Raw genomic sequence first — 27,556 nt, 5'->3', positions numbered from 1 at the left:
CACTTTTTCATATCATGCATAAAAGCATACATTTTGAATTGTAATGGTTATATTTTGTTGGAAAAAAGAACAAAAAATTCTTTTCACAAAAAAGAAATCCATGACCAAATGCTGCATTTACCAGACCCTTGTCCACACAATCTTTCTTTACAAGTGCAAAATTTGACTCCTACGAGTAGTTGACAGTCAAAGGCTGGAAGTCTTTGATCAGTGGTGTCTTCCATGCATTCTCAGAATTTATATCCATGTGCCAAATGTCAGAATCCAAACGCAATCCAAGCTTCCTAAACTTGAGGAAGCAATGCTTATCAGGAGGGTCCAATTATTTGAACACATCCTTCCTAACTGGCTTGATTTACATGGCAATAGCACCAACACCACTATTGGGATGGCGAAAGAAAAGCAGTGGTCAACTGCAGATGTGGTTTGCAACCGTCAAAGCTGACTTGGAAGCTATGACCGGCTCTCATGTCTTCAGTATACAGTAATAGAATAGCAAATAACTGAGATATGCAGTGGACAGATGTGGATGGACTGTCTTGATTTGTGGTGTGGTGAATTCACTTGGAGCTGGTTCAAACTACTCCAGGTGAATGCAATCACAAGTAATCAGCCAAAAACGTTGTGAGAATTACAACTAAGATAAGAACAGTAGTCTGAACAATCCAAATCATAAAGAAATCTTTATGGAATTTTCTACAAGAATTTGAACTCTTGTTTGCCTACTTGCAATTACCCATTTATGAAATCACTATATTATTTCACATCCAATGAAATAATGGATTTGTTCTTTATATTTCTACTTCCATAGTTTTATGAGTTGAAATTTATTCCACAGACAAAAATATTATAGAAACTTATTCTAAGTATTTGTTATTTGTTGGGTGAGAAAGTCATGCAGAGAAATTTATGTTTATTAAACAGTTGAAATTTGAGATTGTGTTTTTATTTGATCTGTTGTTTATTCTTGTTTTTTTTTACTCAAATAGTTTCTAATTGCTAAATAGCAGACCACCTCTCCCTTCCCTGCCTTGAATGATATACTTACCTGAGCTGAGGGCAGGTAAAGCAATACTTTGAAGATTTAGATACTCGGCCTCTTCTAAAGATCCACATACAGCCATGGCAAGTTTGTCTAAACAATAATCATCATTTTTTGAAGTTGCATACATTGGACCAACAGCATGAATAATATATTTATATTGCCTGAGATTACCAGCAGAAGTTGATAATACTTCTCCATCATTCAATGTTCGGCCGTTAAGTTTATGTTGTCCTTCTTCATCAACAGTATTTCCGGCAGCTCTAATAATTGCACGAGCAACTCCAGCTCCATGGCTTAACCATTTATTAGCAGCATTAACAATGCCTTCTACATTGACATTCAGAAGATCTCCTTGATAAACTTTAATGATGAGACCATTATCAGTTTGAAGACAGCAGATATCTTGATTTTGAGAAGTGTTTTGTTTCTTGGCAAGCTGTTGTGTTGATGAAATGGAATGGGTGAAATTATTTTCCAGGTAACGTTCATTGAATTCATTTTCTCGAACTTTTGCTGGTGAAGAAAATGAAGTTGTGGCATTAGTTACTGGTAAATCATTATTTTGATTAAACCTATCTTTGGAGACAGAAAAAGGCAATTTCATTCCCAACCAGATTTCAAGGAAATATTTGGCTTCTTGATTGAGATTCCAGTCAAGACTTTGTATAATTATAGTTTGGCCATTGTTGATTACATTAAATTTTACTTTGGGGTAGACTTGTTTTGTTTTCAGAATACAAAGGTCAAGTGTGGCACTGTTCATAGGTTGGACATTCAGCTGTTCTTGCTGAATGGTTTGCTTCACTTCCAGTATTGTCGTGTTCAGTTCTTTTTTGGTCTCTGCAGAAAGAGTTAAATGATAGAATTTGTCTTTCTTGTTGTCGAGTTGCTGAATAAGATTTGGAATCACAGAACGTAGATCCTTGAAGAAGAAAGCATCTTCAAATTCTTCTTTAGGTATTTGAACTATGGATACATCATTATGCTGAAAAAAAATTAGATTAAAAAAATATTAGATAAAAGAATTTAGAGAATATATATATATATATATATTATTTTAAGAGGGAATTAGACTTGGAGTCTAAAGAGCAGAGTTTATTTTAATGTACTAGTAAATGTATTAATACTATTAAAAGAAAACAGTGCTCATGGTGCTGTAGATATATAATAAGCTCAATAGGTATAGATATCCTAGAGCTATATTAATATTGAGTAAAACGATTTATAATTTTGAATTAAAAATCAGTTTCAAAAGGAAAACAAACAAAATCCACATGTGACCGGTGGATTTTGTTTGTTTTACTTTTGAAACTGATTTTTTAAATCAATATTATGAATCGTTTTACTCAATATATATATATATATATATATATATGAGTAAAATGATTCATAATATTGATTTAAAAAATCAGTTTCAAAAGTAAAACAAACAAAATCCACCGGTCACATGTGGATTTTGTTTGTTATATATATCAGAATACTGAGGTGAATAAGATCACAGATTATTGAATCTTGTGGTACCAAGCCTTAAAAAATATTTTTGGAAGGTAATATTTTTATATAAGACAATCTCAGCCAAAAAGGAATAGCTCAATATACTAGATAGAGCAAAATAAAATTTTTAGTTTCATATATTTAAATTTCATTCAGAAAAATATAATTTTTTTAAACAAAAATTTATTATTTGAACAAAGAATACAATTCAAAGTATACAATGAATTGTATTCTTTGTTCAAATCATAAGTTTTTGTTTTGAAAAATTATATTTTTCTGAACCTTTAGTTGCCTGGCAAGGCCACAGGGGAGACAACCGAAGCAGCAAAGCTGAAGCTGGCCTGTAGAGCACTATATATACAAATGTAGGCAAATTTGGGCGTATTTTATTGGTTCGAAAATATAGGTTCTTTTTTACCAATTGTCAGAAAATTTTAACCATAGAATAGTATTATGATCTTCAAAAAGCCTGCAAATTTTCATGTAGTTTCGTCCCATAGAACCAAAGGTATAAGCATTTCAATATTCAATTTGGCTACCAGTATATATATAGATAGATATACCACCTTTTTTGGCAATTTTATAAGTTCCAAATTTCAGCGACTATTGAGAAGAATTTAACAAATAAAGTGACATTTACCCTTAAGGTCGCACATCCAGAGCCTATTTTTTTACAGCCATAAAATGTTTCAATCATAGCCATTTGTTTTCCTATTTTTGCATATGAATTACAAAATATCTGTTATTTCCTCAAATACTCGAGAACACCAAAAGTGATTTCGTTATCACGAATACAGAATTTGAAGGAAAGAAAATATAGAGAACAGACTGAACTATCTAAATCCCCTTATTTTGTTTCAAGTGGACGGTTCTACTTTGATATATTTCTTTTGTTTATGTTTCTTTGTTAGGCAAATTAAACCTTTGATAAGGTCGCTATTCTCTCTTGTTTTTATTACAAAATTTAGATGATTTTTATTGCAGCTTCAAAGTAAGTGAATAAATGTTAATATTCATGGGATTGTTGTGATTTCTTTAAATTATTTCTTTTAATTTCCTAATGAGATAAATCACAAGATGGCTGTTTACTGTTGTGTTTTAGTTTACATAAAGTTTATAACACAATTATATACATATCATATTTGTAGCTGAAATGTTTATTTTCAATTGTGAGAAAATGCCATTAAGTGTGATATAAATTTCTTTAAATATATAAATGTTATAACGTTTACAATACAGAAAATGTTTTATCAATTTATTTTTTAAACTGGAATTCACTCTGCTTGGACCAGATCAGATGATAAAATTATTCAAGTAGGAAATTATTTATCTATCAGCAAAATCAATATGTGGCATAAAGTTGATTTCAAGTAGGTTGTGACTTAGTATTAATTTGAGACAAAGTATACACATTGTCACATCTCTTTAGATAAATCTTACTTTTTAGCAGTTTTTACAAATAAATCATTTCATTTTGCAATGAATGGCAAGATAAGACCAAGTTCAATATGGTAAGTGAAGTTTAGAAACTTCAACTGAAGAAAGATAAAATTAGTATAAAGTAATCAAGCATATTAAATAAATGGAAAAATACAAGACTCACTTGTTTCAGATAACTTTCTAGGAAACTAATTGCTGCTGTAAGGTTTTCAGCAACATAAGAATAATTTTCAAATTGTATCCAATTTATTGATTGAGGAGGGTTTTCAGTTGATTGTGCCTCAGTCATAGCAGTTTTTGATTTATCTACAAAAAAATATTTAAAAAAATAAAAAATGTTAAGAAAAGTAAAGAAAATAGCAACAAAAAAGATTTCTTCATAAAATGTTATATATGATTAACAATATTTGAAATATGGGACGTTTGGGTTAAATTTGAGAATTTAAAAATGTTCTTTTTCTTTATTTTAGAACTATTTGAAATATTTAATAGTGCTAAAGTGTAACAGTTTGAGATCTGGAGACCATAGACAACTGAAAAGCACTGGAATATTGGAAAAAAGTGACCTGAATCATCAGGATTCATGCTAGATTATAAGAATTATAAATCTTGTTGCAACTCAGTACTCATATCAGTGGATATGAAGAACTTTTGAGCTTGAAAATTATATGACAGAGCAGTGTTTAGCAAGAAGGATCATAACATTTGTTCTGCCTGTTCACATAACAAATTCAATGAGATATTGTAAAAACTCTGTAGCAAGATCCAAGCAAGGCAACGTGGAGTTTGATGAGAGAGATGGCTATTAGAGACTATGAAGAAATAGCTGAACAAAGATTTTCATTACTCCTAATATAAGAGTCACAAGGGCTAACAACTACTCAGTGTCAAGACCCAAGAAATTAAACAAACACTAACTGTAGCTACTCTAGTTCTTCTGATTTTTTTACTCTTATGCTACCACCAGGCAATGCCGGTTAATGGGTTCTGCTAGTATATTTATATTTTATATACAACTAGTGGGTGGGGGTGAGTGGGTACCCGGGGGTGGGTGGGTACCCGGCATTGCCTGGGTGTTTGCAGGTGTGTGTGCAAAAAAAAAAAAAACCGTTAAAAGAAAAAAAAAGTTTTAGTAGGAAGGTAAGATTAACCTTCACGCGAAGGTGGAAACGAAAGGGGAAAAAAGCCAGTCACCTAACCATCTCGGCCATGAGGGAGAGGAACTGATGGCGTTATATGAAGGTTTATGAAGCGAAATAAACACGTGCGAGGAAGTGGCGTTGTGTCTGACCTAGTTTTGCGCTGCAAGCCAAATCATTCGCTTTCTCTTTTCAAAGATGCAGCGAGCTGATAAAATGCGGGCTAATTAAATACACCTGCGATCCCTGTAGCTAAATCGTAGTTATTATGATTTAGACGCGATATAAAAAGTTTTAAGTATGAGCGAGCCTACCCAGAAGGCCTGGGAAAAAAGCCTTTCGCGGACATACACAAAAAGCGAACATACATATATACATACATACAGACACACATTTTGCCTTTTATATATATAGACTAGCGGGGCTACCCGGCGTTGCCCGGGTATTTGTAGGTGTGTGTATGGGGGAGGGATAAGTAATAACCCTGAAACGATGTTAAAAAATCGGAAAAACCAAAAAAAAAAAAAAAAAAAACAGCGAAAAAAAAAAAACGCTGTGTGTATAGGGGGGCGGAAGTAAATTAAAGAATAAGCGAAGTAAAAAAAAAATAAAGAAACGTTGCCCGAGTGTTTAAAGATGTAAAAGAAAAAAAAATAGTTTTGGTCGTACAGCTGGATTGAACCAGGGTCCCTTGACGCAGAGGTGAAACAAACTCCAACCACTTAACCGTCTAGGCCAAGAGTAAGAGGAATTGATTATAGTGTTAAAATAAGGCTTATAAAGCGAGTGAAAGAGGTTTGATTGACAGATAGCCACTAAATGAGGTCATCGCGGGAGCGTTACGAGATTACGTAGCAGTATTTTATTTAATGCGTGACAGCTTTTTGGGGTTTGTTTACTTCAATGCGGTGCAGTTTTCGCTTCCCCAAGATGATGGTGAAGGGGGGGAACCGGCTCCCCAAATGAAAGGGGATTAGCAATTGTTTGATATAAGGAGTTTAGCCCCACATTGATCAAAGCTGATTGCTTCTGGACATTGTTCCAGCACGATGCCGAGAACATACTGTTAGCTTTGAATTAGTTTCGCTTTTTATATGAAAAAGCAAAATCAACACGCGAGAAGCCAAAACAGCAATAATTAGCGGGCCTATCCGGCATTGCTCGGGACTGTATAAACAATGAAAAAATTGAATTTGGTTTTGTAATATATTTATTATTCTTATGAGAGAGGAATTTTGTATGTTTATGTATCATTTGCTATTTCGAGCAAAAGAATATTTTACCTACATAAGACGGGTATTACACAAATGAAATAATTGTATCTTACCTAGGGTACGTAATTTACAGCATGTATATGCAAGGATAGGTAATATGCAACACAAATCAAATCCCAAGCGATGCTAGGTATTTTGCTAATATATATTCTCACCTATTTCATTCAATCCCGGGCAATGCTGGGTGTTTTGCTAGTATATATCTCAATCAATCTCATGAAATCCTGGGCGACGCAAGGTATTCTGTTAGTATATATTTCAATCAATCTAATACAATCTAAGGCAACGCCAAGTACTCTGCTAGTATATATTTGCATCTATCTCATTACATCCCAGCTGACAATGTATTCTGCTTGCATACATTTGCATGTATCTCATTGAATCCAGGGTGACTCCTGGTAATCTGTAAGTATATATGTTGACGTATCTCATTGAATCCCATAATTCTTGGATTGTTACACATTTCAACAATTTAACCCACATTATTGCTCACCTGTCTAAAATAATAACTTTAAGATATTGTCTTGGCTGGTTTTTCATTACAAACACATCATCCAAATAACTCACATTTAATCATTTTTCATAATTTTTTGATATTTTACTAATTTCAACAACCTAGTCACATGATTTAACTTAAATTATCGCCGCCACTCTTACTAAAATAAAAACATTGATACATAGGCTATGGTATGTTACTAATTTCTGCTATCATTTTTCATGAGTAAATCCACATTATCTCCCCCTTCTATCACTAAAATAATAACTTTTAGACATTGTATGGCTGGTTATTTCATTACAAACCCACCAACAAAGTAACTCACATTATATCATTTTTCATAATTCTTGGATATGTTACTAATTTCGACGATTATTTTTAATGACGTAACCCAAATAATCGCCACCTCTTGCTAAAATAATAACTTTCATAAATTGTCTGGTATGTCTACTTCATTATGAATATACCAATCAAATAACTCACATTTCATCATTTTTCATAATTTTTGGATATGTTGCTAATTTCAAACGTCATTTTTTCTGAGTTCAATCACATAATCTATCTCCTCTTACTAAAATAATACCTTTGAGACATTTCTAAGCTGTTTATTTCATTACAAACACATCAATAAAATATCTCACATTTCATCATTTTTCATAATTCTTGGATATGTTATGAATTTCGACAATCAAATTTAATGAGTGCGCACATATAATCTTATTAAAATCATAAATTTGCTACATTGACTGGGCTGTTTATTTCATTATAAATACACCCATCAAATAACTAAAACTTCATTTTTCATAATTCTTGGATATGTTACTAATTTCGACAATAATTTTTCAAGAGTTAATCCACATTATCGCCACCTCCTATTACTAAAATAATAACTTTCAGACATTGTATGGCTGTTTTTTTTTCATTACAAACACACCTATCAAGTTACTCACATTTTACCATTTTTCATAATTCTTGGATATGTTACTAATTTTGAGAATTATTTTTAATAAAGTAACCCAAATAATCGCCCCCTCATTAACCGACATGATCCCATTCCACTTACAAAAATAACAACTTTGATATATCTTCTAGCCTGTCTATTTCATTACGAACACACCAATCAAATAACTAACATTTCATAATTTTTCATAATTCTTGGATATGTTACTAATTTCGACAATCATGTTTCATGAGTTAACCCACATAATCCCCTTCCTCTTACTAAAATAATACATTTGAGACATTGTCTGTGCTGGTAATTTCATTACAAATACACCAATCAAATAACTAACATTTCATCCTTTTTCACTTTTCTTGGATATGTTACTAATTTCTACAATCATTTTTAATGATGTAACCCACATAATCGACCCCCTCTTAATAAAATATTAACTTTAAGACTATATCTGGGCTGTTCATTTCATTATAAAAACACCAATCCAATAACTTACATTTAATCACTTTTCATAATTCTTGGATATGTTACTAATTTCGACAATAGTTTTTCATAATTTAACCCACATAATATCCTTTCCTTTTGCTAAAATAATTTTTGTGACATTGTCTGGCGTGTTATATCATTATAAACACACCAACAAATAACTCGCATTTCATCATTTTTCATAATTCTTAGATATGTTACTAATCTGGAAAATAATTTTTCATGATTTTACGACATAATCGCACCATCTTCCTATATGGGGTATTCTGTTAGCACAAATATCCACCCATCTGATCCGATCCCAGATATTCTCCTAGAAAAAATCCAATCCATGTCATCCAATCCCAGGCAACGTCGGGTATTTTGCTAGTACATATATCCACCTTTCTTATACAATCCCCGGCAATGCTGGGTATTATGCTGGTACAAATATCCAGCTATGAAGACATATCCAAGAGCGTTCACTGGCATAATATTACATTGATTGCACATTAATGTAATGGTATTCGACAATGAAGCTACATCCAAGGAAGGTCACTTGTATATTATAACAATGATTGTATATTAATCTAATTGTATTCGAAAATGAAAATTCATCCAAGTGAGGCCACTTGCGTAATCTAATGTTAGTCGACAATGAAGTTACACCAAAGGGAGGTCACTCACATATTATAACAATGATTGTATATTAATCTAATGGTATTCGTCAATGAAGCTACATCCAAAGGAAGTTAATTGCATATTATAACAATGATTGTATATTATTGTAAAGGTATTCGACAATGAAGCTACATCCAAGGGAGGTAACTTGCATACTATAACAATGATTGTATATTATTCTAATGGTATTCGACAACAAAGCTACATTCAAAGGAGGTCACTTGCATATTATAACAATGATTGTAGATCAATCAAATGCTATTCGACAATAAAGCTACATCCAAGGGAGGTCACTTGCATATTATAACAATGATTGCATATAAATGTAATGGCATTCGAGAATGAAGCTACATCCAAGGGAGGTCACTTACATATTATGACAATAATTGTATATTAATATAATGGAATTCTAGAATGAAGCTACACTCAATGGAGGTCACTTACATATTATGACAACAATTGCATATTAATCTAATGGTATTGGACAATGAAACTCCACCCTAGGGAGGTCACTTGCATATTACCCCAATGATTTTATATTAATCTAATGGTATTCAACAATGAAGCTACATCCAAGGGAGGTCTCTTGCATATTATAACAATGATTGTATATTAATCTAAATGAATTGGACAATGAAGCTACATCCAAGGGAGGTCACTTGCCTATTATAACAGCGATTGTATATTAATCTAATGGAATTCGACAATGAAGCTACACTCAAGGGAGGTCACTTAAATATTATAACAATGAGTGTATAATAATCTAATGGAATCTGATAATGAAGCTACATCCAAGGGAGGTCACTTGCATATTGTAACATATATACTGCGCAAGCACCTTCTAAATTTTTCAAATCAGACCTATAATGCACAAGTACTTTCAAAATTTTCACATCGGACATATATTGCACAAGCACCTTCTAAATTTTTCAAATTGGACCTATACTGCACAAGCACCCTCTAAAGTTTTCAAATCGGACCTATACTGCACAAGAACCTTCAAAATTGTCAAATCGGACCTATAATGCACAAGCACCATCAAAATTTTTCAAATTGGACCACAAGGACTTTCAAAATTGTCGAATTGGACCTATACTTCACCTATATCATACAATCCCAGGCAACACTTGGTATTCTGCTAGTACACATCCACGTATGTCATACAATCCCGGGCGATGCCGGTTGTTCTGCTAGTGCATATACACCTACTTTATCCAATCCTGGGCTATGCCGGGTATTTTGCTAGTACAGATATCCACCTATGTAATCCATCCCGGGCGACGCTGGGCATTTGGCTAGTACATATATCAACCAATTTTTTCCAATCCCAGGCGTCACCGAGTGTTCTTCCAATCCCAGGCCATGCCGGGTAATCAGCTAGTATATATGTCGTGCTAGTGCTATGTCATACTATTACGGGTGACGCTGGGTATTTTGCTCGTACATATGCACCAATTCTATCCAATACGCATCTTTTTTTTTTACTTGGTCGTTTGGCTAAGATCAAAGTGTAGTATCTTTTCCGGCAGATACTGCAAGCAAAGACCATATGTGGGAGAAATCCCACATATAAGACCTTGGTCAATGTAGGAGCAACCCTTCATACCAATTGTCACTATCTAGCTCCCCTACTCCCAAGGGAGTTGGTCCCCATTTCCCCTTCACTCCTCACATTAAAAATCGGCCTTGTGCCTAATTTGCTCGGTGGGGGAGCAAATAAATAAATACCAAAGTGTAGTATCTGTTCTTAGAAATAAAGTGGTTTCATCTTTCGCTCCCTCCTCCCACTAACTCATAATATGCCTCTCACTTTCCTCAAAAATATATAATACGCATTTTTTTTTTACTTGGTCTTATGGCAAAGATCAAAGTATAGTATCTGTTCTTAGAATTAAAGCGGTTTCATCCTTCTCCCCCCACCCCCACTAAGAAAATAAGGAGAGAAACAAACGGCAATCGAAAATAAGGATGGCCTTCTGTGATTTTTGGAATATGACATCTAAATATAAATTATGCATCTTTTTTTAATAGGAGATAATGCTTGGCAGAAAATTAAGCTGTATAAGACGGTTACTTGGTCTTTTGGCTAAGATCAAAGTGTAGTATCTGTTCTTTGAATTCAAGTGGTCTCATCTTTCGCCCTAACCACACTAAGAAAACTCGAAAATAAGGAGGATTTATATCACCAAATCCATTAACTCTCATTTCGTATTATATTAAAATAGGTTGATTAACTCATAATATGCCTCCCACTTCCTGCCTCCCCTTCCTCCCTCTCAATAAAATTAGGTCGTAGTGTTACTAATATAAAAAAGAAAATGGCCGTTTTTTTTTTTTTTTGTGTTTTGTTGTGCAAACAGGCGTCGATCGTCTCAAGCCAAATATTTTTAAGAGTAATTTTTTATTTACTTATCATTTTTGCGTATTATTTTTGGTTTAAGTCTCGGATTTTACTATTTTTAACTTGCTAATAACTTTGGTAACGTTGTCATAGCTTAATTTGTATGAAGGTTACATTTTTTTACCGATAACAACAATGTTTTTATATACAGACTGCCATTACAGCTTGCTGACGTCAAGATCACATGACATGACTCAGCGGTTTTTAAATACAAGGTGACCCAAAATAAATGGGCTCCGTATACACTTTACGTAGAAGAGTTGGGGCCCGTTTTTTGGGGGGCACTTATAAATCGATTTAAAAATATGTAATGTTTAACATTAAAATGTCACTTCAGAAAATCGATCAGCTGATCCACTTCTGATGGTCCTTTTGGGCCAATTTTTCGATATTTGTCGTCCTGAGGGCGGGGCTTTAATATGAGACCAAGTTTGTCTGTCAAAAGTTTTTAGCAGACATACAAACACACGGCCAAACACATTTTGCCTTTTAAATATATAGACTAGCGAGGGGTACCCGGCGTTGCCCGGGTGTTTGTAGGTGTGTGTGAAAAAAAAAAACAGGTGCCCATGAAAAAAAAAGCCTTGACGATGCGCAGTTGGAAAATAGTAAAGTGTGAAAAAAAACAGGTGCGCGTTTTTGATTAACGTGACGGCGATAGCTATTCAGCAGTTATCATTTTGTGCGGGACAGTTTTTAATGAGGTCAATAAATCGGTTTGTTTGTTTTTAAAAACCCGCTCCCTCGTCTCAAAATGAAAGCTACCGTCTGATATGACGAAGTCGACATTGACCAAACGTTACTTAGCTCTCTAGAGACCACTGGCTCTGGGCCTGTGATTAGAGTCGAATTTCGCTTTTTGTTTATACCGAAAACCGAATGTAACGTGTGCCGATACGGGAAATGTGGAATAATTAACGTTTGAAAGTCAATAAAATTAAATAGACAGGCAAGATCCGTGGTTAACTGCGAGATATTACAATTTATAGATGATATAAAAAGTTTTAAGAAGTTGTGAAGCGAGCGAGCGCTTCTCTGAAAGAAGCCTTTTGTGAACATCGAGGAAAAGCGTACATACATACATTTTCGCTTTTATATATATAGATTACCTATAATTTCAATAACTTAAATCATAAACAATCAGACTAGATAACATTAGTTTGTGGATCTTAACATTTTTAGTTGTCTGCTTAAAACAGATTTTAATTACAAGGCAACTGATAAAGCTGACCTGCTTACCTAGTGGTTTATCTTGAACTTCACAAACCACTCAGTCTTAAATTTCACACTGCAGACAGAAACCACACTCAAGACTTTGATTTGATCTTCGCCCCTTCCCATGTCATATTAAAAAAGATATTTCTTGAAAAGTGACCAGAATGCACTTAATCTTATCTAATATATAAAGTAAAGCCAGTCTCATTGTGTGTTTTTTTGTGCTTTATAACCTAGTACATATAACCTAAATATTTAATTCTGTTTCACCATAATAAAATGAACCAGACTGGGTAATGTTTAAAAATATATATTTTGAATCAATTTACATAGTTAGATCAATATATTATTTTGGCTGTGATCTTAAAAGAGAAGGAAAGAAGTATTCCTAATGATATACAGAATATATATTAAGCAACAGACATTCTTTTGTATATACTGTTATGAATTGATATTTCAGTGTTGCTTAAAATATAAATTATAAATTTAATATTAATAAAAGTTTAACTAAATATTAATTATATTGTGTGACTATTTCTATGGGCCCAATGAACACATAAATGTTATTAATAATATTTAATAAATTGTTATATTCTACTTATAATAATTTTCTTCACTCTATGTGAAAATCCTGCACATACAACAACGTCTGTTATATTTTCTCAAACAACAAACAAACAAAAAATTAAGAGAAATTCATGTGTAATTAAGCTAAATCAATTAAATTTACACTCAATTTAATCGATAATGGAGGCCACTCGAGGATGAGGCTTAATGAGTGTACGGTAATCAGTGGGATAATATCGTAGTAATCGTTAGTAGTGGAAATTTGGTAAATTGGATTACTTAAGGGATGGCTCATTAAAATCTTTGTTAACGTTGAACTTGAAGACGACCATATTGTAGTCAGCTGAAAATCAGGGAAACTGAAGAGAGTTCCATAGGTGTGCAGTTCTAAGAAAGAAGCTTTGTTCATGGAATCTACATTTAGGTTTAGGCACAGATAAACAGTGGGGATAATTGTTGATAGTGGTTACAAATAGACGAGTGTTTTTCATGAAAGTTTGGCAAGGAGAAGGAGGGACCAAAGATTGGAGCTCAGACAAGCACTTGCCATGAAAATAACGATAAAGCAGAGACAGGCTCATAACATCTCCTCTGTAGGAAAGAGGTTGCGGGGAAGAGAAAAGGCCATTCCCTACTAGGCTACAAAGTCCATTTTGAACTCTGTCAAGGCAGGATAGGGTGCTTCGAGCAGCTCCTGCCCAGATGCGACACAGTACTTCATTCTAGGACGTACTTGCCTTTTGTACAGGTAGAGAATGGCATCAGCAGTGAGATATTTACTGGAATGGTAGAATAATCGTGCCATTTTTCCAATGACCTTTGGCAGCGAATTTGATGTACATTTTCTATCTCAGATCAGGAGTAAAGATTAGGTCCAGAAGCTTGTCAAAACATGCAGCCTCCCCAAAATGAGAGCCATTTATTTCAATTGATGGCAGACGGGGATCAGAGCATTAATGATGTTTACTTGGTTTTACATGCAATGAAATTAACCAACCACCTCTTTCCCCATTACACCATGTGCTCAAGATCAGAGGAGAGAGAATCAAAGAGAACTTGGTCATTTTGAAGTGTTGCCATAGATGGTACTGCCATCACCATAAATGTCTACGAATAATTTTAGGATGTGATTTGGGAAATCATTGATGTCAATCAGGAAGAGAGTTAGGCCCAGGATTGACCTCTGGAGGAATCCAGCATTAATACTGTGAGCTTCTGATTTCTGCCATCAACCACTACTCTTATGAACCTATCAGAGAGAAATGATTTAATAATTGAGAAAACATTTCCAATAATACCGTAGCTGGAGTTCTTGTGGTAGACCTTTATGCCATACCCTATCAAAGGTTTTTGATATGTCAAGAGCAATTGCTCTAGAAAGGAAGCCTCCATTGAGAGATTTGCTAATTCTACGAGATATAACTACTAACACATCTGCTGTTGATCTAGCAGAACGGAAACCATAATGCATGTCACTGAGGAAGTTATTTTTGCTGAGGTGGTTGACTACTTTTCTATTTAACACAGATTCCAGCAAGATGATGTACAGGGGACTTATTGGTCTGTACTGAGAGGAAGAGATTGATCACCTGAATTTTTAAATATGGGGCATACTGATGATAAATTTAGATAAAAGATTAATTTTTAAATGCAGGGCATACTATGGACAGCTAGTTATTTATAAAGTATTTTGAAATGTGACACAGATTTTGAACTTAAAGTTATATTTTCTTTTATTTTAAGCATATCTTCATACATACCGAGAAGTATTAAAAAGCCATCATAATGCAAGAAATGGAAATTTACCAGTGTTGAGAAGGGAGTTGAGAAGGGAGGACAAAAACAAATGATTTTCTGTTTATATAGTTTCTCAATACAAAATCTTACTTGATTGTAAATTTCATTTATTGCATTGAGATGGCCTTCTAATATCTACATCTCCTTTTATATCTTCATATAACTTGTTTTCTTCAAATTCGTATGATACAACACATTAATATGTCTCACCATTTTGGCATTTATTTGTATCTTCTCAAGTTTATTTTTAAACATCTTTTGCTTATACAAATATTTTTTTCATTTCCAAATTGTATTTTGTTTTTCGGAAAGTAGTCATTGTCAAAGTTCATATAAAAACATCACAAGTGAATACAGTTTTCTATGAAGTGCAGATTTATTTCGATTTCACTTTTGTTTTTTTTTATTTCGATTTCACTTTTGTTTTTTTTATTTCGATTTCACTGTTGTTTTTTTATGGTGAAAACATCACAAGTGAATACAGTTTTCTATGAAGTGCAGATTTATTTCAATTTCACTTTTGTTTTTTTTATTTCGATTTAACTTTTGTTTTTTTTATTTCGATTTCACTGTTGTTTTTTTTATGGTGAAATGAGTTTCTAAAGCAAAGGCTTGTATTTTATTTATTTTACAATGTTAGATGTACTTGCCAACAAAATTCACCCTGCAGAGTTTAATTATTTGAAATGTATTTTAGCATATTATCCAAGTTATTTTTTAATTGTTTTTTCTTTTGTTTGTTTTTTTTTTTTACTGCCCTCTACACATACATACACACATACACATATGCAGTAGGCAAGTGAATGCCTCCTCCTCCACCTCTAGATTGGAAAATTTATCTCAATTTAAACTTTTTTGCTATTGCTAACTGTACTAATATAAAATCGTTTGGCATAAAAATGATAGAAACCTTAAATAATATGGATTTGCTTATGAAAATCACCATAATTAAATCTTGACATTCACATTAGAAATAAATAGTTATTATTATTATTAGTGCAGCTATTTTGCATTTAGACTTTAAAAACGATTTTGATAGTGTATTTTATAATTGTTTATTGATAAAATTGGGAATTTTCCATAATATAAGATGGTGAAATATTTTTATTTGAAAGAATGATAAGAGTAAATGTTACAATTACTTTGAATCACACAATTTACCCACTGATGTGCAAAGTGATTTGTATGACAGTATAAGATCAATAGTAGAATTATTTATTGATGATGTTAATTTGTTTGTTGGATCATTATTACAAGATATGAACTGATCAAGAATTATATTAATAACTATTCCACAGAAGTAACAGAAGAAACCTAGACATGTCAAGAAAGTTAACAAATAAGAAATAAATCAAAGATCAAAACTGGAGCTTTAAGAATTGATTTGGAGTTGAATAGTTGCATTTGAGGTTCAAAGTAAATAGATGTTTTTTTTTCTCAATAAGGAGGTTAAATGCTGTGAATACACAAGAGAATGCTGAGAGAAATTCTTATTTGATGTCCCAACAAAACTGAAAAACATAAAATGGTGAAATTTTTGACTTGCACTTATTTTATTTTATTACCGACTAGTGAGATGCACATAAACAGATTTTTATGGACAAGACCAGTTGTAAATCAGTTGATAAGAAAGGGGGGTATATCCTTTTGATTCTAACATCATTTTCTTACCTTTGTGCGAATTATCCAATTGATAAAATGCATTCAATTCCTAAGAGAAGAAAAAAGAAAAAGTAAAAACAAAATCATGTTGATATTTCAAGAGCAAAAGACATGGAGCTACAGAGAAATGGCCATGAATTCTTCATATTATTATCAAATTGAGTTACATTATGGCAAAAAGGCATCATCATTGCAACTCAAATGAATAACAATTCAGACATGGAACTCAAACTTCTTCATAATAAAATCATCATTTTCATATCAAAGGTTGTTTGAGATGAAAATTGTTGAGGTTAAAATAGCAATAAGCAAGAGGATTTCAAGATGCAAGAATTCCAAAGATCCATTATAACCATCTTTGCTGTAATTGTCTCAAATATATGATCTTGCAGTTTCTTAGACATTAACCCTGCTTTTCTCCAAAGAACTAAAGAAATTAACAGGTTGATTTATCTGTTTCTACCGTTGAAACTAAAAATATGGGAAAACTCTCAACTTTTTAAATCTGTTTGGTGTGAACAATGCTTCTGAACTGTACTCTGTAACCTTAGCTTAAGTAGCTCATTAGGAATTAAAATTTTTAGAGTTTTACAATTATCTTAAAGATAGATTACATGCTAAACTTGTAAAAACTGAAGAGCTTTTCAATTTTAAAATTATTGGTCTTGACATTAGTCAAAAGCTGGACACCATCATATTTGTCAGCCAAGATAAGTATTTAAAAGAAAAATTTTAATCTTCAAAATGATGAGATTATCAAATTGTAAATATTATCATTTTTACATTAGATACTAAAGTATTTAATGTGAAAATTCTTTCAAATGAAAAAAATAAATTTAAAATGGAACAAAATATTAACTCAAGATAATACTCATTCAATAACTCTTGTTTTCTTAAATTACGAAGTGCACACTTTCTGTCAAAGATAATGAAGATTTTCCTTTGTCAGTTTTTGCGGGAATATAGATATAAAATAATGAAAACTGAAAAGTTTTTAAAAGGAAAAAATAAAGAAAAAAAAAGATGGAAATATATTTGCTTTCTTAATTTTCCTAAATACTTAAAATGGCCTTTTTTTACAGAAGTTTTTTTTTTACTAACTGTTAAGTGACAGAATATATATATATATATATATATATATATATATATATATATATATATATTAGACACACAAATACACAATGCTCTTTATTATAGAGTGGATGATTCATTCATCATCAGGATCGAGAAACAAAGAGAGTAAAACACTTTAGTATAATTAAAGTAATTTACAAAAAAAGGAGACAACACCAGCAATAACAGTGATGCTCCTCTTTTAACTAATTTCCTTTCAGGAACAACTATTCTGTAATGTTCTTATTGAGATTCCACTTGACAGCCACAAAAACAAATTTTATTTTCATTGAATTAATGAGTTGCTTATAAATGAAATTACATTCAATAATATGATGTACTGACAGAAAATATAAGAACACAAGTCATTTCGTTTTCACAATAAAAATAAAAAGGGAAAATAAACAAAGATTAAAACTAAAAGAGAAATCAACCTTGTCTTCAGAGTAGAGCACAATTCTAACTTCAGGAAGAGACCTTTTCAGCTGACGTTTCTCAAGCATTTTGAAAGCATCATCAATTTGTTGGACAACTTCATAAGCAGAATAGTTTAAATTTCCTGTGCCCAAAGCAGGAAATGCAATAGATGAGATGTTTTCCTTTATTGCAAATATCAAGCACTCATAGACAAAATCTCTAATGACCTGAAAAAAAAAAAAAAAAATTTAAATCAACAAATCTTGAGTTTCAATTCAAAAGAGATTCACTCAAAATGCAATTGTTGGTTGTGGCAAAAGCTTATTTCCTCATAATGAAAATACTTTTTATTTAATGCAGTTCAATCATCTAATAATACACTAAGGCATTTCATGCACGTCTGTACATTATCACTTGTTACACAAATTAAAATAGAAAAAATGATTGTCGAATCAGCAAATGGCAGTTAGTGATTAATTTGATGTCGCTATGGTGAAACATTCTGACTTTACTCATTTCAAAAAGAATTGTTCCAAAATCAAATGGTGTCATCTATGACGTGTGGAGAAAATTAACACGTAAATAATGATGTGAAAAAAATAAATGGATATTAGGTTTGAAACCGAATCAGGAGAAAAAGCCAAAATGAGAAGATGGGGCTTTATGCTCACATGTATGTTACATTAGATGCATATGACTGGGAGAGGAGGAAGGCAGAACAAATGAGAGCGTACTATGGTGTTTGCTTCTTTCTCAATGTCACCAGGCAAAAAGAAAAGAGAGAAGGGAACAGTTAGTCAGTGGCTGTATTTTTTTCTTTCTTCATTCACGCCCCTCAGGACAACGTAACTGTAGTATGAGAGGAAGAAGGGAAGTGAAGAAAAAAAGAAAGGAAATGAAGAAAAAAATAAGATTAGAAGAATAAATAGAAAACTTTAGAGGATTTAGTGAGAAATATATACATCATTGAATTTGGGTGTTGGAATCACAAAGATGCAAAAATAAAAGGATGTTTTGCAGACGATGTTCAATCTCCCTGAGAAGAAACATTTTTCAGTTATTTATCTTCATTTATATGCGCATGGTCTTACGGTATTAAATTTGCTCATTTATCTTTAATTACTGCTTTGTGTCAGTATTTTATTTTACAAACTGCCTCATTTTGTATGTTCCATTGTTAAGCATCACAGAATCCAGGAAACTTTTCTATGGGCTAAATTCTGGCAAAATATAAATGATTAATGTATACTATTCTAGTATTAGGTTGGTGCAAAAATAATGTTTTTTTTATTAGATATATACGTAAAAAAAAACGACAATATTTTTGCACTAACCTAATATTTATATGGCATGTCACATAATTGAGGTTCTCATCCCATGAATTTGTAACATTTGAGTACTACTCTGGGATGTTGATATGGGTTATCATGCATCCCATCAACTAAAACTACAATGCAAAAATATGATATTGGATTGATTTGAAAAATATTTAACGGACAATTCTTTTATGGTAAGAAAAAGGTGAATATTTGTTCTAAAAGAATTAAATTGCTACAATTTTAAATAAATAAATAAATAAATAGATATTTTTGCACCAACCTAATAACAGTAAATTATACAGTCAATTTTTTATTTCACAACCCTAAAGTTGCAATACTTTTCTATGATAAAACGAGTGGCTATTAAAAGCTTATTTTGTTTCTAACCTAACCTTTGACAATTATTTCGTTCTAATTTTCTATGATAAAAAAAATCTCTTTTATTATATTTTTCGATTTGTAATAAAATGATGTTCACGTACACAAGTTAGTTCATGTACACAAGTTAGTGAACTAGAAGAGGTTATAACACATTCTGATACGATTATGAACCTGACCATGCTGGTAGGACATCTTGAGTCACCATTTAAGACCAAATCAAACTGATCCGGGGTTTTTTTTTCATTATATTAAAACTGCAATCTTGCTTGTGATTAATTTCTATGTTAATAAAAGTGTATGACCATTTTTCATGAATTTGCGCATATATTTTTATGTGTAAACTTTTCATCATGTACTTTTCATCATGCACTTTTTTCATCATGTCATTTTTTCATCATGTCATTTTTTCATATCATTTTTTCATCATGTCCTTTTTCATCATGTCATTTTTCATCATATCATTTTTTCATCATGTCCTTTTTAATCATGTCATTTTTCATCATATCATTTTTTCATCATGTCCTTTTTCATCATGTCATTTTTCATCATATCATTTTTTCATCATCTCCTTTTTCATCATGTCATTCTTTTCATCATGTCATCTTTTTCATGTCATTTTTCATCATGCACTTTTTCATCATGTAATTTTTTTCATCATGTACTTTTTCATCATGTCATTTTTTTCATCATGTACTTTTTCATCATGTCATTTTTTCATCATGTACTTTTTCATCATGTCATTTTTTCATCATGTCATTTTTTTCATCATGTCATTTTTTTCATCATGTCATTTTTTCAGCATGTATTTTTTCATCATGTCATTTTTTCATCATGTATTTTTTTTATCATGTACTTTTTTCATCATGTAATTTTTTCATCATGTCATTTTTCATCATGTAATTTTTTTCATCATGTCATTTTTTTCATCATGTAATTTTTTCATCATGTATTTTTTTCATCATGTCATTTTTCATCATGTACTTTTTTCATCATGTACTTTTTTCATCATGTCATTTTTTCGTCATGTCATTTTTTTCATCATGTATTTTTTTCATCATGTACTTTTTCATCATGTCATTTTTTCATCATGTCATTTTTTTTTATAATGTCATTTTTTTCATCATGTCATTTTTCCATCATGTATTTTTTAATCGTGTTATTTTTTCATCATGTCATTTCTCATCATGTACTTTTTTCATCATGTCATTTTTTCATCATGCACTTTTTCATCATGTCATTTTTCATCATGTCATTTTTTCATCATGTAATTTTTCATGTCATTTTTGATCATGTAATTTTTCATCATGTCATTTTTTCATCATGTCATTTTTCATCGTGTCATTTTTTCATCATGTACTTTTTACATCATGTCATTTTTTCATCATGTCATTTTTTCATCATGTACTTTTTTCATCATGTAATTTTTTCATTATGCACTTTTTCATCATGTCATTTTTCATCATGTACTTTTTTAATCATGTCATTTTTTCATTATGCACTTTTTCATCATGTCATTTTTTCATCATGTACTTTTTTCATCATGTCATTTTTTCATTAGGCACTTTTTCATCATGTCATTTTTTCATCATGTACTTTTTTCATCATGTCATTTTTTCATCATGTCATTTTTCATCATGTCATTTTTTCATCATGTAATTTTTCATGTCATTTTTTATTATGTCATTTTTTCATCATGTACTTTTTTCATCATGCACTTTTTTCATCATGTCATTTTTTCATCATGTCATTTTTTTCATCATGTCATTTTTCCCATCATGTATTTTTTTCATCATGTCAGTTTTTTCATCATGTCATTTTTTCATCATGTACTTTTTTCATCATGTCATTTTTCATCATGTACTTTTTTCATCATGTATTTTTTCATCATGTACTTTTTTCATCGTGTACTTTTTCATCATGTCATTTTTTTCATCATGTCATTTTTTCATCACGTCATTTTTTTCATCATGTATTTTTTTCATCATGTACTTTTTTCATCATGTACTTTTTTCATCATGTCATTTTTTCATAATGTCATTTTTTCATCATGTCATTTTTTCATCATGTCATTTTTTTCATCATGTATTTTTTTCATCATGTCATTTTTTCATCATGTCATTTTTTCATCATGTCATTTTTTTCATCATGTCATTTTTTCATCATGTCATTTTTTCATCATGTCATTTTTTTTATCATGTACTTTTTTCATCATGTATTTTTTTCATCATGTATTTTTTTCATCATGTCATTTTTCATCATGTACTTTTTTCATCATGTACTTTTTTCATCATGTACTTTTTCATCATGTCATTTTTTTCATCATGTCATTTTTTTCATCATGTATTTTTTTCATCATGTACTTTTTTCATCATGTACTTTTTTCATCATGTCATTTTTTAATTTTTTCATTTGTATTTTTTTTGCATTTTTTCATCATGTATTTTTTTCATCATGTATTTTTTTCATCTTGTATTTTTTTCATCATGTATTTTTTCATTACGTATTTTTTTCATCATGTCATTTTTTTCATCATGTCATTTTTTTCATCATGTCATTTTTTCAGCATGTATTTTTTCATCATGTCATCTTTTCATCATGTATTTTTTTTATCATGTACTTTTTTCATCATGTAATTTTTTCATCATGTCATTTTTCATCATGTCATTTTTTTCATCATGTCATTTTTTTCATCATGTAATTTTTTCATCATGTATTTTTTTCATCATGTCATTTTTCATCATGTACTTTTTTCATCATGTACTTTTTCATCATGTCATTTTTTTCATCATGTCATTTTTTTCATCATGTCATTTTTTTCATCATGTACTTTTTTCATCATGTACTTTTTTCATCACGTCATTTTTTCATCATGTATTTTTTTCATCATGTAATTTTTCATGTCATTTTTTATTATGTCATTTTTTCATCATGTACTTTTTTCATCATGCACTTTTTTCATCATGTCATTTTTTCATCATGTCATTTTTTTCATCATGTCATTTTTCCCATCATGTATTTTTTTCATCATGTCAGTTTTTTCATCATGTCATTTTTTCATCATGTACTTTTTTCATCATGTCATTTTTCATCATGTACTTTTTTCATCATGTATTTTTTCATCATGTACTTTTTTCATCGTGTACTTTTTCATCATGTCATTTTTTTCATCATGTCATTTTTTCATCACGTCATTTTTTTCATCATGTATTTTTTTCATCATGTACTTTTTTCATCATGTACTTTTTTCATCATGTCATTTTTTCATAATGTCATTTTTTCATCATGTCATTTTTTCATCATGTCATTTTTTTCATCATGTATTTTTTTCATCATGTCATTTTTTCATCATGTCATTTTTTCATCATGTCATTTTTTTCATCATGTCATTTTTTCATCATGTCATTTTTTCATCATGTCATTTTTTTTATCATGTACTTTTTTCATCATGTATTTTTTTCATCATGTATTTTTTTCATCATGTCATTTTTCATCATGTACTTTTTTCATCATGTACTTTTTTCATCATGTACTTTTTCATCATGTCATTTTTTTCATCATGTCATTTTTTTCATCATGTATTTTTTTCATCATGTACTTTTTTCATCATGTACTTTTTTCATCATGTCATTTTTTAATTTTTTCATTTGTATTTTTTTTGCATTTTTTCATCATGTATTTTTTTCATCATGTATTTTTTTCATCTTGTATTTTTTTCATCATGTATTTTTTCATTACGTATTTTTTTCATCATGTCATTTTTTTCATCATGTCATTTTTTTCATCATGTCATTTTTTCAGCATGTATTTTTTCATCATGTCATCTTTTCATCATGTATTTTTTTTATCATGTACTTTTTTCATCATGTAATTTTTTCATCATGTCATTTTTCATCATGTCATTTTTTTCATCATGTCATTTTTTTCATCATGTAATTTTTTCATCATGTATTTTTTTCATCATGTCATTTTTCATCATGTACTTTTTTCATCATGTACTTTTTCATCATGTCATTTTTTTCATCATGTCATTTTTTTCATCATGTCATTTTTTTCATCATGTACTTTTTTCATCATGTACTTTTTTCATCACGTCATTTTTTCATCATGTATTTTTTTCATCATGTCATTTTTTCATCATGTCATTTTTTCGTCATGTCATTTTTTTCATCATGTATTTTTTTCATCATGTACTTTTTCATCATGTCATTTTTTCATCATGTCATTTTTTTTTATCATGTCATTTTTTTCATCATGTCATTTTTCCATCATGTATTTTTTAATCGTGTCATTTTTTCATCATGTACTTTTTCATCATGTACTTTTTTCATCATGTCATTTTTTCATCATGCACTTTTTCATCATGTCATTTTTCATCATGTCATTTTTTCATCATGTAATTTTTCATGTCATTTTTGTTCATGTAATTTTTTCATCATGTCATTTTTCATGTCATTTTTCATCGTGTCATTTTTTCATCATGTACTTTTTACATCATGTCATTTTTTCATCATGTCATTTTTTCATAATGTCATTTTTTCATTATGCACTTTTTCATCATGTCATTTTTCATCATGTACTTTTTTAATCATGTCATTTTTTCATTATGCACTTTTTCATCATGTCATTTTTTCATCATGTACTTTTTTCATCAAGTCATTTTTTCATTAGGCACTTTTTCATCATGTCATTTTTTCATCATGTACTTTTTTCATCATGTCATTTTTTCATCATGTCATTTTTCATCATGTCATTTTTTCATCATGTAATTTTTCATGTCATTTTTCATCATGTCATTTTTTCATCATGTACTTTTTTCATCATGCACTTTTTTCATCATGTTATTTTTTCATCATGTCATTTTTTTCATCATGTCATTTTTTTCATCATGTATTTTTTTCATCATGTCAGTTTTTTCATCATGTCATTTTTTCATCATGTACTTTTTTCATCATGTCATTTTTCATCATGTACTTTTTTCATCATTTCATTTTTTCATCATGTCATTTTTTCATCATGTACTTTTTCATCATGTCATTTTTTTCATCATGTCATTTTTTTCATCATGTCATTTTTTCATCACGTCATTTTTTTCATCATGTATTTTTTTCATCATGTACTTTTTTCATCATGTACTTTTTTCATCATGTCATTTTTTCATAATGTCATTTTTTCATCATGTCATTTTTTTCATCATGTATTTTTTTCATCATGTCATTTTTTCATCATGTCATTTTTTCATCATGTCATTTTTTTCATCATGTACTTTTTTCATCATGTCATTTTTTGTATCATGTCATTTTTCCATCATGTACTTTTTAATCATGTACTTTTTTCATCATGTACTTTTTCATCATGTAATTTTTCATCATGTACTTTTTTCATCATGTCATTTTTCATGTCATTTTTCATCATGTCATTTTTTCATCATGTACTTTTTTCATCATGTCATTTTTTCATCATGTGATTTTTTCATCATGTCATTTTTTTCATCATGTCATTTTTTTTAATCATGTCATTTTTTTCAGCATGTCATTTTTCCATCATGTACTTTTTTCATCATGTCATTTTTTCATCATGTACTTTTTTCATCATGTACTTTTTTCATCATGTCATTTTTTCATCATGCACTTTTTCATCATGTCCTTTTTCATCATGTCATTTGTTCATCATGTCATTTTTAATGTCATTTTTCATCATGTCATTTTTTCATCATGTACTTTTTTCATCATGTACTTTTTTCATCATGTCATTTTTTCATCATGCACTTTTTCATCATGTCCTTTTTCATCATGTCATTTGTTCATCATGTCATTTTTAATGTCATTTTTCATCATGTACTTTGTTCATCATGCACTTTTTTCATCATGTCATTTTTTTCATCATGTCATTTTTTTCATCATGTAATTTTTTTCATCATGTATTTTTTTCATCATGTCAGTTTTTTCATCATGTCATTTTTTCATCATGTCATTTTTTCATCATGTATTTTTTTTAATCATGTCATTTTTTTCATCATGTACTTTTTTCATCATGTCATTTTTTCATCATGTCATTTTTTCATCATGTATTTTTTTCATCATGTACTTTTTTCGTCATGCACTTTTTTCATCATGTCATTTTTTTCATCATGTCATTTTTTTCATCATGTCATTTTTTTCATCATGTCATTTTTTCATCATGTATTTTTTTCATCATGTATTTTTTCATTACGTATTTTTTTCATCATGTCATTTTTTTCGTCATGTCATTTTTTTCATCATGTCATTTTTTTCATCATGTCATTTTTTCAGCATGTATTTTTTCATCATGTCATTTTTTCATCATGTATTTTTTTTATCATGTACTTTTTTCATCATGTAATTTTTTCATCATGTCATTTTTCATCATGTCATTTTTTTCATCATGTCATTTTTTTCATCATGTAATTTTTTCATCATGTATTTTTTTCATCATGTCATTTTTCATCATGTACTTTTTTCATCATGTACTTTTTTCATCATGTACTTTTTCATCATATCATTTTTTTCATCATGTCATTTTTTTCATCATGTCATTTTTTTCATCATGTATTTTTTTCATCATGTACTTTTTTCATCATGTACTTTTTTTATCATGTCATTTTTTCATAATGTCATTTTTTCATCATGTCATTTTTTCATCATGTCATTTATTCGTCATGTCATTTTTTTCATCATGTATTTTTTTCATCATGTACTTTTTCATCATGTCAGTTTTTCATCATGTCATTTTTTTTTATCATGTCATTTTTTTCATCATGTCATTTTTCCATCATGTATTTTTTAATCGTGTCATTTTTTCATCATGTACTTTTTTCATCATGTCATTTTTTCATCATGCACTTTTTCATCATGCACTTTTTCATCATGTCATTTTTTCATCATGTAATTTTTTATGTCATTTTTCATCATGTCATTTTTCATCATGTCATTTTTTCATCATGTCATTTTTCATGTCATTTTTCATTGTGTCATTTTTTCATCATGTACTTTTTACATCATGTCATTTTTTCATCATGTCATTTTTTCATCATGTACTTTTTTCATCATGTCATTTTTTCATTATGCACTTTTTCATCATGTCATTTTTTCATCATGTACTTTTTTAATCATGTCATTTTTTCATTAGGCACTTTTTCATCATGTTATTTTTCATCATGTACTTTTTTAATCATGTCATTTTTTCATTATGCACTTTTTCATCATGTCATTTTTTCATCATGTACTTTTTTCATCATGTCATTTTTTCATTAGGCACTTTTTCATCATGTCATTTTTTTCATCATGTAATTTTTTTCATCATGTAATTTTTTCATTATGCACTTTTTCATCATGTCATTTTTAATCATGTACTTTTTTCATCATGTCATTTTTTCATTATGCACTTTTTCATCATGTCATTTTTTCATCATGTACTTTTTTAATCATGTCATTTTTTCATCATGTAATTTTTTCATCATGTAATTTTTCATGTCATTTTTCATCATGTCATTTTTTCATCATGTACTTTTTTCATCATGTATTTTTTTCATCATGTCATTTTTTCATCATGTCATTTTTTCATCATGTACTTTTTTCATCGTGTACTTTTTTTATATGCACTTTTTTCATCATGTTATTTTTTCATCATGTCATTTTTTTCATCATGTCATTTTTTTCATCATGTCATTTTTTCATC

General features: G+C 30.1%; 1 protein-coding gene across 7 annotated transcripts in view; it reads right to left on the bottom strand.

The window, feature by feature from the left end:
• The window catches only part of LOC145245987 (uncharacterized), a 130,545-nt gene that overhangs the window by 54,589 nt on the left and 48,400 nt on the right, over positions 1-27,556 (bottom strand). For all 7 annotated transcript variants that reach the window (XR_013863058.1, XM_080107784.1, XM_080107782.1 and 4 more), the window contains 4 exons: positions 18,179-18,388; positions 16,641-16,680; positions 4,143-4,285; positions 1,049-2,030 (listed from right to left, as the gene is read on the bottom strand). Coding sequence is in view for 6 of the 7 variants with exons in the window: in XM_080107784.1 (XP_079963910.1) it covers positions 1,049-2,030; positions 4,143-4,285; positions 16,641-16,680; positions 18,179-18,388 (1,375 nt within the window). In the remaining variant the exon portion in view is untranslated. The remainder of the gene's footprint in view (positions 1-1,048; positions 2,031-4,142; positions 4,286-16,640; positions 16,681-18,178; positions 18,389-27,556) is intronic.

This window comes from Euprymna scolopes, chromosome 23 (genome assembly GCF_053919585.1).
Source record: "Euprymna scolopes isolate OS-2025 chromosome 23, ASM5391958v1, whole genome shotgun sequence".
In the NCBI taxonomy this organism is placed as follows: domain Eukaryota; kingdom Metazoa; phylum Mollusca; class Cephalopoda; order Sepiida; family Sepiolidae; genus Euprymna; species Euprymna scolopes.
Note: the sequence above shows the minus strand (reverse complement) of the source record. Positions and strands in the feature narration are given on the sequence as shown.